At 36.4% G+C, this 16,179-nt stretch overlaps 1 protein-coding gene across 1 annotated transcript in view; it reads left to right on the forward strand.

The window, feature by feature from the left end:
- LOC135464462 (uncharacterized) overlaps nt 1–11,450 on the forward strand; it is a 37,459-nt gene extending 26,009 nt beyond the window's left edge. The window contains exons 3-4 of the mRNA XM_064741886.1: nt 10,211–10,292; nt 11,441–11,450. Of these exons, the coding sequence (XP_064597956.1) occupies nt 10,211–10,292; nt 11,441–11,450 (92 nt within the window). The remainder of the gene's footprint in view (nt 1–10,210; nt 10,293–11,440) is intronic.
- The last annotated feature ends 4,729 nt before the right edge of the window (nt 11,451–16,179 follow it).

Below are 16,179 nucleotides of genomic sequence, written 5' to 3' on the forward strand. Positions count from 1 at the left end.
TGAGAACTAAAGTCATACCTACTGAAAAAGAATTGAAATAATTTCAGTTGTAAATACTGTTGACTTTAGGAAACAGCGAGTATATATTTGTGTTATTCTATTTAATTCATCGCCACGACATGGCTGAAAAATTGTTGATGTGGCGTAAAGCCATAATCATTCATTCTGTTTTATTCAGACAACAGTTGCAATGAACTAATGCACATATAGAGATATTTCTTTAATTCATTTGTGTTTTATGTTTTGATGAATGTTTCAATAACGGGGACATTTAGAAAATAAATTTTTGCAAGGTTTGAATCCACAACTGAGATGTCTGTACACACAACTACAGATGTTACGTATGAAGGCACGCTTATGCATATGTAGTGACTGGGTATTCTTAAAGCCTCTGAGAATCAAAACAACATGTTGTCTAAGGTGTATCTGTACCATACTACTTGTAATTAGGTCACCACAAATGCGTTCAGCCATAATCATTCTCATTAGGATAAGAACCTAGCTAATACCACAAAACTGTCAATAATATGAATAAATCTGTCTGAAACTAACCAAAGACTTATTCTTTTGTCCTATAATTTTATATTTTTCTTTTTTTCCTCTAGCTACTTTACTCCAGAGTTTTAATTTTTATATATACAGGGTATCCTAAATCTGTTAATCCCCTCAGTGGGGATTAACACGATATAATTATAGATAGAATGAGATTTTGTTTTCCCCTTAATGTTTGCTCTTAACTGCCTAAACTACTATTTATATGGATACGTACAGTATATAGACTCTCAGCCATTTACATGTAGATTCATCTAAAATACACGTATTTGGCGATTCATTTTCAAACCTATTTAATTCATTTTTTTTAGCCATTAATATATTATAAAATACTTCATTACCAGGTGATTTATTCAAAGCCAATTGATCTGGAGATAATTCTCCCCCTGCCTTCCTGCCTTCTGTAATCATAAATATAAATATGCCCTTAATCTTCTTGTTAATCTTCATAATCCACCCCCTAATGTTATGCGCTTTAGGGGGGTCTTAGCTAGGCAGGGTCTAACATGCTATATGGCATGTCAGCGTGGCTACCGCAGATCTGCATTGTTCAGCCCTGTGTGAGACTCAAAACAGTCACTGGCTTAGAGAGTATGTTGACTAAGGGCCAGTTTTGGTTATATTGTTGAGGTTACCTGTTATCTGTGATAATCCAAGTATACCAGTACCTGTCCCTCATGACAAGGCTGTGTAAAGCAGGCTCAGGGTCGGGCTGACTCACTGGTACCAGTTAGAGCTGTATGGACAACGTACCTGTGGTTTTCACATGTGAACAAGTTTACCTGAGATTGTGGACTTCATTTTCTTGGTAACCTTACGTGGATTATAGCGGTTGGTTTTTGACATCTGAAGCTGTGATCTATATCTGTTCAAGCCCCATGTAGATTTGTATATTCAGCTGTGCATTTGTGGTTTCTTCCTGTGGTGATTTAAATTTAAATATTTTTTAAGCGAACAGTCTGTTCATTGACCAGCTGTATTAACTACTGTACAGCACACCTGTGGACTTCAGAGACCTGTTAATTCTTAACTCATCTAGATTCTTCTGATAGCTAGATTTTCGGCCAAAATTTAAGCTCGTTGACAAGGCTTCAGAGCAGTTGCATGATAAGGTTTAATAAATAAGTTTCTTTTTGTGTGTTGTTGTTATCATTAATATTGGACGTATCATCCATCGTCTGGAAATAGTTGGTGACCTTTTTAAAAGAGAGGAAATTCAACAGTACCGGATCATCTTCTGGTGTTCTTCTATGAGAAGTGTACGGTAAAGTGTTAAATTCTGGATGACTTTGGGCACTGGTGACAAATGCAACGATGAGAATGTACTTTTGTTCCTAGGACATGCTGATAGAGTGCTTATTTCACCTGGAATTGTGTGGATTTGAACTTTGGCCAAATGTTGAAAAATTTCTTCCGATTGCTTTTCAACAAACATGACAAAGGCCAGTGTGTTCCTGACAAAAACAAAGACAAACCTGTCAAGCCTGGTAAGTCCTTGTGAACAAGAATGTATATTGCGTATGGACTGTGTTTAATCTGACATGAATTTGATGTTTTTGTCGAGTTTTGCATATACACTATATACCTGTACACGAGAAGAAAAATGGTGTCAAAAGCTTTAAATTTTGGTACACCCTTATTCTTTAACCTTTTTAAGCGCCTCTGCAACCAATATTTTGAAACATTCTGGGGGGGTGGGGGGGGGGGGGGGGAAGAGAGCTAATTTGCACAGTTTTATCAAGCTTGAGTCTTTAGTGACATAAACACATCAGTTTGGCAGCATTTTTGTAACAATTGTATGCTTAAATTGCACTGAAAAAAAAGTGCTTTTGTGGTTGAAAGTTGAAGATTTACAGTACATCTTCAGGTCATTTGACAAAACAAGTGGTTTTTGAGTTGCATGAGGCTTGTATATGTATATATGTAAAATCAGCAAGAAATATTTCTTGACAAGAGTAAAAAAAATTAATATCCAAAAATGAATAATTGGAGTATCAGTGCTTTATAATCATATTTGGGTGCTTACAACATTCAGTAATTCAATGCTGGAGGGAATCTAGATGTGGCTCATTAAGTTTCTTAGATCATAACTTGTGTTTAGGGGTGGCTCCGCGGGCTCAGTCTTTCCCACCTCTACATTCCTTCACATTCTTTGAAGGCAGTTTAATTGTCTTCCACCAGTATTGTATACATAGCTGTTCATCAGATGTGTAAATGAGTAAACTGCCAAAGGTTAGTGGTTTATGCTGGACACTCTAGTTTGCTCAACCCATAAAACTGACCATCATATGAACGGAAAATGTTTGAGTATGGTATTGAACAACCATCAGATAATGAATACAAAAAAAAAAATTGGATAGCTGAATTGCTGTATGTACATTGTGTTTGTTTATGGCATATTTTGAGGTTTTAAAACCTGAGTGCATTAGATGAGTCACTGTGAACGTTTTAGAAATCCACCTTTTAGAAATGATTTTAAGAAAAAAAAGCCAACAGCACAGCGAAAAAGTTTTGTGGCAAGTTTAAGGCGTTTTCTTTGCCAGATTGTATAAAATCTATTTGTAGTTGCGTGGGAAAATCAGTTAACCACATTTGTAGAGAAGTCTTAACATGCACCTGTAATGTTCAGACTCATTGATCTGTTAAAATGTGTTTCAGTGAGTCGGCATTTTCTCATGACCCCATGGATGTTTACATTTATATCTGTCAACACAGTATAAGTACATATTATCTTGCTCATTGTTGTTTGAGTATTTCAAATTTGCACAATATGAAAAGTAGCATTGGTATACCTCTTTGCTTTCTGTGGTGAGATCATTGTGAGTATACTTGAGGGATAATAAAAGCAGCTGTCCATAGAAATGGGTATAACAGTACAATATAATGATATCAGAGGTTATACATGTATAGGCAGATGTAATAGACCTTTACGGTGGCCTCATAGTTAGATTATCTGCCTTCAGACCCTTCAAACCCACTTCAAGTCACACCAAAGGCATGGACTCACCCTGCCATGAGAAGACGCAGCTGTTGCAAGTCCATGTGCACACACCTATAATGACGGCATATGACTGAAAAATTGTTAAGTAAGACATAGAAACCCTAAGCATACATATACCCAAATATAATATTTTGGGCCCAGCTTTTCAAAAGTATATAAGGACTTAACGTTTTAGTTCAATACCGACTTTTAAGGTTGGAGTAGCAGGATCATGGCCAAGTGGCGAAGATGGGTGTCATTCATTGGGTAACATTACCCATGGCAAATTAACAATTGTTCAGCAAGAGTGAGTGAGTGCTTGGTGTTTAACGTTGTACTCAACAAGTTTTCAGTTATTTGACGATGAAGGAATCCTAAGGGTTAATGTAATGTGCCTCCTTGTAGCAGGACAGATTTCCACCGCTCTTTTATCTAGTGCTGCTTCACTGAGATGCCTTACTGAAGGCAAGTAAGCTGCCCTGCCCGAGCCATTATACTGATATGGATCAACCAGTCGTTGCACTATACCCTATGCCGAATATCAAGCGAGGAAGTTACAATTTCCTCATTTAATGTCTTAGGTGTGACTCGATATCCCTATAGCAGTGGCCAGGTTGGGGTTCAATCCCTGCATTTGGCAGAGAATTTGTAGATTTTCGTAATCTTGCTGTTCGATGGGTCATGGTGACCATAAGCATATGACTATATTCACGTGTGGTATTCTAGCTGTTATTCAAGGTCAAATGTTTTCAGCCGTAATTAAGTGTACATGGATCTGTATGTTACGCTTGAAAAACTTTGTCGCGAGCATACCAAAGGTCGGGTAATGACCCAGGAGTCTCCCACCGATGGGGTCGCTGGCTTCCCCTCCGGCAGTATGTGGGAAGGTCTGTCAGCAACCTGCGGATGGTCGTGGGTTTCCCCCAGGCTCTGCCCAGTTTCCTCCCACCATAATGCTGGCCGCCTTCGTATAAGGGAAATATTCTTGAGTAAGGTGTAAAACACCAATCAAATAAATAAATAAATAAATACCAAAATCATTGGTTTACCCCTGGTACTTTTACCACTCTTTCATTATAACTGAAAGACTTGATCTTAAGTATGACCTAAAACAATAATCGAATAAACAAAGTAAATATTAACTTTAAAAATTGGAATTAAAATTCCATTGGTGTAGATATCTCTATGTGTTGGATGTAATGTTGCATGAGACTGATATTAAGATTTTCCACCATTGTATTAATTAAATTAAACTGTTTTTTTTCATTCAAACATATTCATTTTTTTGTAATTGTGAAAATGTAAATATCCGCGCTGTTTAATAATCTTAAATCTATACACTGTCATAGTTCAGACGCATCTTGATTTTAATAATATGATCCAGATAACACCAATTCAAACACCAATTGAAGCGCAGATACAGTTTGGTACATGTAAATCATTAAGTGTCAGGGTGTCAGAACCTATGAATATTCATGAAATGCAGTTATACACATGTTTGATACGGCGGCTATAGCGTAGAAAGATCCTTATTTTGGATCACTTTTGACCTTATCCTAACCCAGTTCACATGTCAGGTGTAATACACTGTATGGATAGGGTAAAAGATGCATTTAATTCATTGTCTCTAAAGCGACATTGAAAACACTCCTTTGTGTACATAAAAAAAGTTGACAGCTCAATTTCAAGATTTGCTCTAAGATTATGAAAAAAATTTACTGAATGGTTTATGTTGAATGAAGATCCATGCATTGTATTGTACAAGCTGTTTTCAGTTATATAAATTAAAGTTTCCCAGGGGCCTCTATGACTGAGGGTACCCCGAAACCTCTCACCAATGCGGTCGCTGTGAGTTCAAGTCCATCTCATGGTGGCTTCCTCTTTGGCCAATTTATGTGGGAAGGTCTATCTGCAAGGTGCGGATGGTTGTGGGGTTCCCCGGGTTCTGCTAGGTTTCCTCCCACCATAATGTTGGCCTCCCTTGTATAAGTGAAATATTCTTGAGTAAGGTGTTTTTTTTTTTCTTTTTATTGCTGTATAATGATTACAAAGTTGTTCCCTCCTTTTTATTGTTGATAATGAGTACAAAGTTGTTCTCTCCTTGTTATTGTTGTATAATGATTACAAAGTTGTTCTCTCCTTTTTACTGTTGTATAATGATTACAAAGTTGTTCTCTCCTTTTTACTGTTGTATAATAATTACAAAGTTGTTCTCTCCTTTTTACTGTTGTATAATAATTACAAAGTTGTTCTCTCCTTGTTATTGTTGTAAAATGAGTACAAAGTTGTTCTCTCCTTTTTACTGTTGTATAATGATTACAAAGTTGTTCTCTCCTTTTTACTGTTGTATAATAATTACAAAGTTGTTCTCTCCTTTTTACTGTTGTATAATAATTACAAAGTTGTTCTCTCCTTTTTACTGTTGTATAATAATTACAAAGTTGTTCTCTCCTTGTTATTGTTGTAAAATGAGTACAAAGTTGTTCTGTCCTTTTTACTGTTGTATAATAATTACAAAGTTGTTTTTTAAAGTTTTTTTTATTGCTTTTTAACAAAAATACGAAGTTGTTCTTTGACTTGGTTAACTCTGGTTTCGGTTTCGTACACTTTTTCATATTTTCCAGGCTACTTGGAATGTAAATTGACCTTTATTAGTTAAACTCTGGCTTTCACTTATGCCTTAGGCACTGTATAAAGCAATTAGAAATATACGCATTCTTTTACCTGTAAAATGTCCTTTGTTCTTTTCCAGACTGAACAACAACAACAAAAAAACCCCTAACCCTGTTAGTTTTGCATTTGTGGAATTATCAATTGCATGTTGCAATCTACATGTAGATATACTTGTATAAATGCCCAAATGCAGGAAAATGTACTGTACAAATCAGTCTGACATTTTCCCACTGCATGTCACAGTTGGTAGAGCATCCACTTTGGGAGCCGTTGATCTAGGGTCAATCCTGGGCCAAGTCACACCTAAGACCCCTTAAAAGAGAAAATTGTAACTTCATAGCTTGGTGTTCAACATAAAGGGGTGCAACGACTGGTTGACCCATATCAGTATAATGGCTAGGGCGGAGTGGCTTACTCGTCTTCGGTAAGGCATCTGAGTGAAGCAGTACTAGATAAAAGAACGGTGGAAATCAGTCCTGTAAAAAGGAGGCACATTACATGCACACTAAGGATTCCTTCGTCGTCATATGATTCAAAAATTGTTAAGTACGACATTAAACCCCAAGCACTCACTCACTCACACACTCATGTACTTGTAAATAAAATTGCATGAAAAAGGGTAGTGCGGAAAATCCAGATAAGCTGTACCAATTAGAGTAAGCATATTTCTCCTTAACACATGTACCATAAATGATATCAAACAGCATTAACTATAAATATCCATGTTTCCGACACTAGCCAGCTCTTACTGCCTCAGACTTCGGCGCCTTTCAGTATATACACCTGTATGAGTTCTCATCCAATTGATTAATTAAGTTCACCTTGATTAATTGCTATTCTAAGAAGCACAGGTATGTTGACCAGGGTTGATCAGTGCTGTAATTAATGCAGAAAAAGACATGAAAGAATGTGACCATGGCGTGTTCAGTATATCGAGTTATCATCAAAGTATACACTGTAATTCCAGTATGATAAAAACTCCTTAGGAATAGATCTTATTGGATGATATTGAACCAGTGTACTCACACGCACAAAGGTATACCCACCTGTAAATGATTACAAAAGCATTTGGAGACGGCATTGATCTGGTGTGTCAAAGGACATTGCAATACGGATAGGAACACATACGCATACCTGCCATGCAAAGTTTCTGAATACAGGTAAAAGTTTAATGACATGCCTTTGAACCTGACATCTTTATAATCCGGCACAGATAGGAATTTGAGTTTGACTTTAACAGATTGCTCTTTCATCAGGTCTGATAAGAGATTGTTTTGTTTGTGTATGGATGAACAGGTTTTTGATACTTTCTTTGCTTTATACTGCATATGTGCACGAATATAAATCATTGCTGTGTGAGCTGTACACAAAAATTGTCAGGTATCGGTACACATGTACTTCAAAGGGCCACATCAGGTGTCAAGGCCTGTATGTCTTGAAAGCAGGGTTAAATGATAAAAATCGAGATGGTCTGAATTGCTTTGCTATATCTTTCAAAAATTGCATGAATTATGATTACTGTTAATATAGTTTTCAAAAATGATATGGAAACAAAAGTTTTCTGTCAATTCCAATTTTTCCGGACGTGACCTCATGCAGGAACTCTTGACATCACCCATCGCACAAAATTAATTACGTTGTACTTTCAAACGCGTTTGCCGTCATTCCAGCATGACTACCTTACTTGATGTCATAACTGCCTGATTCTTCATCACATAAGATATATTATCATGTCCCCATATGTGGAAAGGTCTGCCAGCAGCCTGCGGATGGTTGTGGGTTTCCCCTGGACTCTGCCCAGTTTCCTCCCACCATGATGCTGGAAACTGTTGTATAAGTGAAATATTCTTGAGTACAGTGCAAAACACCAATCAAATAAATAAATTAATATTTTATTATTGTTCACCTGAAATCTTTTTGACCTGAGGCATTAGCTCTGTTCTATAGAGTATCCTTCGTATCATTTGAGATTTTAATATTTCCGCAGTGGCTTGTCTTGCGACTGAAGTAGTGCTTCAGTTGTTACGGTGTTCAAATGCATTCAGGATTGTTGAAGATGTTTTACCTCTTTGCTCAGCTCTACATGTGTGTGTAGTATTGTGTTCATCTTTGCTGATTCTTCTGTGTTTTAGTCAGGTAGATACATGCAGTTATACACTTATTATTTGTAGTTGTATACTAAGCATTTGTAGTTATACACTAAGTATTTGTAGTTATACGCCAAGTATTTGTAGTTATACACTAAGTATTTGTAGTTGTATACCCAAATTCCTCAACTTCTTCACATATCAAAGAGCAACTTTCAGCACAACTTATGCTCATTTTTAATTTGATTTTGGGGACAAACTACATTTTTTGGATTGGCCAGTTTCAAGGCCTCACAAAAAGTATCACTTTATCAGTTAAAACTTTTGTAATATGCTTGAATAAACACCTTGTAAATACATGTATAAGATGTAAAAAAGTTGAAGAGTTGCAGCATTCATTTTTCATGCTTTTTAGTTGGGTTTCCATTAGTAAATGGAATATAAATGTAAAATTGTGTCTGAATTTAATATCGAATTACATGGTCCTTAATCTTCAGGTTTGCATATCCGTGCCATGTGCAGTGGGAAAAGTTGTAACCTGAAATTTAACTTGAAGGCTGAATTCAAAAGTGCTGGAGCACTGACAGGATAATATTGCCAGACATCATGTACATGTGTGGAGATGGCTTCCGGCAACATGGTTGTGGGTTTCCCCCATGGCTCTGCTCGGTTTCCTTTCACCATAATGCTGGTGGCATGTGTGACATATTCTTTAGTACTCACAGCGATACATCATGGATTTCTGCTGTGTTATTTTTTTTTTGTCACCCACATGAGACTTTCAGTAGTTTTGTCTCCTCTGATTTGTAGAACGAAAACTCTCCTTGATAGCTAACACAAAATTTTCATTCATATTTTGCACAGTGAAATTTCAGTGACATTACCTGATGTATGCATTTTGTGAAAAAGAGTGCATGTAAGCATCTGTCTTCCCATTTTTATCCCTTTATTTACACCTGGCGGAAATGGGATGGGTGGGTCTCTTTCCTTGTTTTTGAAGATTTGAAGTCATTAAGGTTTTGGGGACTTAAATATGCATTTACAAGTTTTTATTGATGGTAAGACTTAACAGTTACTGGTATCCCCCCCCCCCCCCTCCCCCTCCCAACACCCACGCATAAAAGTAAATTGTGAAGTTTTTAGGTAAAGTTTTTCACAGTTGTGAGCACCCAGACCCTTTCCAAAAATTTGTGGATTATACTCCGGATTTACAAACACCTAGTGCAGCTTTATGCAGTCACTACTCTCTAATAGTTTCCTTTGTTTTCATCTTAATGAGAAATGAGCATTCATTTTAATAAGAAATCTGGTAAGGTGTTGCTCATCACTGAACAGGCAATTTACACCTCAGTCAGCACAGGTATAATGTAGGTTTTACTTCATGAGGTAAAAAAAAAATAATTCTTGAAGAGAAAAACCCAAAGTGTATCATTTATACTTGGGTTAATTTTGTTTTATTCTGCTCACGAGGTCATGTGACATACATGAATGTTTTTGCAGCATGATCCTGAGGATAATGACACTATGTTGACATCAGATATATACATACAGGTGTAGTTGAACTCCATCATAGAATTAGTCCCGAGATTATAATATTATATCTATGCGACAGCATTGTGAAGGCCTAGCTAATGGCTTAGTGTAAGAATTTTTCATTTATACAGTGACGGTCGTTTTTATGAATTTAGGAACCTGTTCAGAGGTAAAACATGGACCATTGGCAAGTCACTAATACACCTATACCACTGAGCTAGCAGAGTTAGCTCCCTTCTTGGCAAGAAAATACTTGGATCACTCTCATAATCTCTTCACCACTGTCAGAGGAGTGAATTAGGCTTGAGTATCATACAGAATGGTAGTCAAATAAATTATGAAATAAGTATGATTTATGGATTAAAATTTTGATAATGTTTTACAGGTGGTGGACTGGAGACAAAGATCTTAGAAGATGAAGACAACCCACTAACAATGCAGGCCAGCAAGCCCAGAGGCCAAGTCAGGTGAGTCTGTGTACATCTTCCATAGTGTTCTCATTCAGTATGCCACTCCATACTCTCTCTACAACAGACCGTTCAGATCTGTCGACCTAATGTTCTGTCGCAAGGTATCTGAATTGACTGGTGAAAAGTGACATAACCTAGGTTAGACGACAGATTGGCTATCGATGGTGTTTTCAGCCAATCACTGGCTTTAATTCCAAAGTACTTATTGATGAAAAAAAAAACGTCTTCATATGAAGACAGTAGGGGCGGAGCCAAAGAAACCGTGCACCGAGTGAGCAGACATTGATTGACAGGTCACCGACCATGTGACATAACAACGGCTGTTGGGTTGAAACACTGACAGACCAGTGACAGGAAGAGAGGGCGTGGCTTTGCATGAAAAAGCCAATCAGTCGTCTCTATCCTATACTTATCCAGTGAATGCTCTGTATGAGGCAAACAAGTACAAATTCTCATTGGTTGAACTGGAGGTGTGTCTTAATTTATTAATATTGACATAACTTATAACGAGCCAGGGTGTTGACTACCAAATTTTCCATTTCAAATACAAAATTATTTCAACAGTACCATGCGTCACCAAAATTGTCCACAAGTGATGCATAATTATAATCTCTATACCTAAAACCGTGGCTCAGTTGGTTAGCGCGCTGGTGCAGCGTAATGACCCAGGAGTCTCTCATGATTGCGGTCGCTGTGTGTTCAAGTCCAGCTCATGCTGGCTTCCTCTCCGGTCGTACGTGGGAAGGTGTGGCAGCAACCTGCAGATGGTCGTGGATTTCCCCCGTGCTCTGCCAGGTTTCCACCCACCATAATGCTGGCCGCCGTGTTATATAAGTGAATTATTTTTGAGTACGGCGTAAAACACCAATCATATAAATAAATCTAATCTATACCGAATAATAATCTATCTATATGAACATGTAATAAAATAATAGATTGGTAGTTTCATATGCATTTTCCAATGTTCTTTCCACTGAGGTTTAATACTTATAGTTTGGGTGTTCTTTCACTTAAAAGATTTGTTGAGGCTTAACTTTAGTCCAGACCTGTTTATGTAAGCTACTATCAATCACAACTGAAATAAACATCTCCATCATACGGACCTAGCATCTTCAGTACATTTATTTTCATGGTTTACTTTTCAGACAAGACTAGCACTGTTTCTGTAAATTTCAAATGTGTTGAGTTTTAATAATTTCGCCAATGTCATATTTCATTTTCGGGTCATTTGCTGTGTAATATTAGATACTGAATCTTAGTCTGATGCATCATGTATTTTCATGATATTGCGTGTGGTGTTCAGATTTTAATATCTTGAAGTCACGCTAAGGAGATCAAGGGGAGTAACTCTCTTGTCAGAGGCATACTAAGGGGGAGATAACCCCCTCTCCCAAAAAAAAAAAAAAAAAAAAAAAAAAAAAGAGAACAGCCAATATTACACCACATTGCACGTACATATGACTTTGAATAGATTGAGAAAAATATTTATATTACACAGATGAAGCATCTTACTAATGCTTCTGCAGAATTTATGATTTAGTGTACATCAGGAAACATTTAAAAATGTGGTTTCATTCAAACATTTTCAAAATTGTGAAAAAACAAAGCTTCTTATATTTTGAAAAGTTCAAGATTGATAATAGTAGTACTGGATATATACTTGTATATTACTATAGAGTTAAGTTTTATTTTCCATAGTTTTTACATAGATTTTTTTACATAGTTTATGTACCTTCAGTCGTCACTCTGGTTATCTTTACTTTGGTGTATTTTGACCTGAGTCTGGTTTAAATCAACATATAATGCAATAGTACTGTTGCATTGACCCGCATTTTTGTGTAACGTGTCAACTTGACCTTACTCAGTCTGGTATGGTATTTGTAGCTAATTTATCAGACTTTGTGGCTGTTTGTGAGCAAAATTTTTGTCCTTTTTGTTTTCCCTCGTACAGCTTTACCAAGAAAGACATATATTTCTCATTTTGTCACACATGGTGTCCTTGTCTGCATCAGCTTGCCTTCTGTTTCCAATTCACTCATAAAATTCTAACGAACATCTTCCACCCATTTGTGTTCTCCAACCATTCACCTGACAGACATGTGGGTGAAATATTTTTCAACCTGTACAGCTTAAAAAAAGGGTATTTGAAGTAAATGCCAGCATATCTGGTATTCTTTCTTTTGGTAGACACTTGTATATACATGTACAGTAATGTAGTTGACCTAAAAAAAATTTCCCTGACCATAAAAGTGCACATAGTGTATTTCACCTAAAGTTTAGCAATTTTTCAAGTGACGCATTTTGCTTGATTCTGATTTATTCATTCACCTGATATAGTGCCACTTCTGAATCACCTTATATAGTGCCACTTCTGAATCCCCTTATATAGTGCCACTTCTGAATCACCTTATATAGTGCCACTTCTGAATCACCTTATATAGTGCCACCTCTGCATCACCTTATATAGTGCCACTTCTGAATCACCTGATGTAGTGCCACTTCTGAAAAACCTTATATAGTGCCACTTCTGAATCATCTTATATAGTGCCACTTCTGAATCACCTTATATAGTGCCACTTCTGAATAACCTCATATAGTGCCACCTCTGCATCACCTTATATAGTGCCACTTCTGAATAACCTTATACAGGGCCACTTCTGAATCACCTTTTATAGTGACACTTCTGAATCACCTTATATAGTGCTACTTCTGAATCACCTTGTATAGTGCCACCTCTGCATCACCTTATATAGTGCCACTTCTGAATCACCTGATGTAGTGCCACTTCTGAAAAACCTTATATAGTGCCACTTCTGAATCATCTTATATAGTGCCACTTTTGAATCACCTTATATAGTGCCACTTTTGAATAACCTTATATAGTGCCACTTTTGAATCACCTTATGTAGTGCCACTTTTGAATCACCTTATATAGTTCCGCTTTGAATCACCTTTTATAGTTCCACTTTTGAATAACCTTATATAGTGCCACTTTTGAATCACCTTATGTAGTGCCACTTTTGAATCACCTTATATAGTGCCACTTCTGAATAACTGTATATAGGGCCACTTCTGAATAACCTATATAGTGCCACTTCTGAATCACCTTATATAGTGCTACTTCTGAATCACCTTATATAGTGCCACCTCTGCATCACCTTATATAGTGCCACTTCTGAATAACCTTATACAGGGCCACTTCTGAATCACCTTTTATAGTGACACTTCTGAATTACCTTATATAGTGCTACTTCTGAATCACCTTATATAGTGCCACTTCTGAATCACATTATATAGTGCCACTTCTGAATCACCTTATATAGTGCTACTTCTGAATAACCTTATATAGTTCCGCTTTGAATCACCTTTTATAGTTCCACTTTTGAATAACCTTATATAGTGCCACTTTTGAATCACCTTATGTAGTGCCACTTTTGAATCACCTTATATAGTGCCACTTCTGAATAACTGTATATAGGGCCACTTGTGAATAACCTATATAGTGCCACTTCTGAATAACTGTATATAGGGCCATTTCTGAATAACCTATTTAGTGTCACTTGTGAATCACCGTATATAGTGCCTTCTGAAGCTTTATTGATTTCGTATTCTGGGTTGTTATCAGAAGAGACATTTTAAGGCCTCTGAGTTCAGCTAGTCCATATTTATACATATATTTTTTCAAACTGAAATACAATAATTTTGAGGAGTTCTATTGTTAGGACGACACATGCATCCTTCTGGAAGAATATAAGCTTTATCACCAGTGTGGCGTTTACTTTATTTATTTCCCCTTGATCCAAGATACAGTACATGACTGTGTTCTTCATCTTCAGTGTGATTCTGTTATTTCTACACATATGTGTACTTCCCCTTATACACTTGTGAGTGGTCAACAGCTCTAATGCTGTGATTTATTTATGCACTGGCACATCCATATATGGTCATTTCTGTTTTATCACCTGGGCTTTTAGCCTGTACAGGTATGTTCCTTTATGAATCTGAATGGTGTTTTCCCCCACTCACAGAGACCTATACACATCCTGAAGAATATGTCGGTCTCCATGCCATGACTGAATCATATGATCTTTGTATAAACACGTGACCTGTTTACTCTCACGCACCTGAACTATTTTTTTTTTCTAACTGCATCATAATCAAAACCCCCAAGCGTTTTCCCACCCTAGTTTTCTCGTGCTGTGTGCACACAGCGGTGCAAAGGTCGGCGACGGCTCACAAATCTCTCTTGCTAAGCGACACCTGACAAACAACTCTGTGATGTAAGATGTGTTGAGATCTCTTGTTGTGGCTGGTGTGAAAGTAACGCACTGTACACACTTCCAAGTCTTCCCGCATTGTGATCATTCCGATGATAGATCATCATTGCTTTACACATCATGATACTTGTTGCAGCATGGATTATAACACTGGTACCGTAATATTAAGAAAGAATCATTTTTTCTTACAGTGTACATGTACATTGTCTAATATACTGTATATCACCTGAAGTTCAGTATGTAAAACTACACTGTCAGAAGCATACATGTATAAAGATCTTAAAATGATACTTTTGATGCCAACAGTGAAGCTTATCTTCTAGACAGTAATTGCACTTCTTCAAAAAAAAAACAAAAAAACTCTTAGTTGGTCCTGTAAATTGGATGAATGATTCAGAATCAAGTAAAAAATGTCATTTGAAAAATATTAAACGCTCAATGAAATGGTATCTTGAATCCTACAGTTTCTGAAATACAAAACCAAAAATTGAAAATGAAATCAAGCTGTTTGTATTTTTACCGATTAAAATCTAGATTTCGGTCTTTGCCAAGACTTTTGTCACGTCAGGTTTATTTTAAATATTTTAAGTTCAGAATTAAGAAACTTTTTCTATCAACGAATCATTAAAAGTGTACATACAATGTAAACCACACCATACACTGTACACATTGATAAACTTGGTATAAAATAAATTATATTGAAAGGATAATTCAATTCTACATTAGCAACAAAAAAAAGTAAACAGCTATATTTTTCTATATGTAATATCATGCATGTAAGTTTGTCAATAATATTTTGTCACGAAATTGTATATCGACGTTTCCCCTGCAGTTGTCTTGTCTATTTAAACGGCAAAGTACAGTATTCTGCATACATTGATAAAGATGGTATAAAATATACTGTTGAATTAATGTATAGATTCATTGCATATAACATTAGCAAAAATAGAAACAAAGTCGCTGTATTTTTATATCAGATTTCATACATGTAAATTATTTTTTATCAAAAATATTTTGTCACGAAATCGTAAACATATGTTGTTATTTTTAAGCTCCTGCAGTTTTCTTGTCGGATGCTTTCTGCAGCCCCTGTGATACAACTTAGATGCACTAAATGTATCGCACACTTATGTAACATAGTTTTTTTTAATTTAATTCGATACACGATCAGACAAGAATAACAATACATTAATAAGACGTTGCGGTTAACCAGGAGCATAATAATTAATAGATATGTCATGCTTGGGCACAAAATACCTGTATTGTGTACAACTTGTTCTTTGTCACATGTACATGCCAATATGCATGAAGATTTCCCTGTACAGTCATTGCATACTTACATGTAGGCAACGCCAATTTTATTTTTTGTTTCCCATATTTTACTGGCAAATTCCTTGCCTGTTTTCTTGATACTTCTCTCTCAGAACAAAAACATCTGCTGTACAGACCAGATCAAAAGACACAGGTATTAACAGGTAGAAAATTGCAATCAGCAATCCATTAAGGAGATCTGTGATACAGAGGAGAATGAAATGCTGGCTTCTGATTGGCTGGGAATTGTATTGCAAGTGGGACAAACTTTCCCTTTGATACTGCTGATTATTCAG

Source organism: Liolophura sinensis, chromosome 4 (genome assembly GCF_032854445.1).
Source record: "Liolophura sinensis isolate JHLJ2023 chromosome 4, CUHK_Ljap_v2, whole genome shotgun sequence".
Lineage (NCBI taxonomy): Eukaryota > Metazoa > Mollusca > Polyplacophora > Chitonida > Chitonidae > Liolophura > Liolophura sinensis.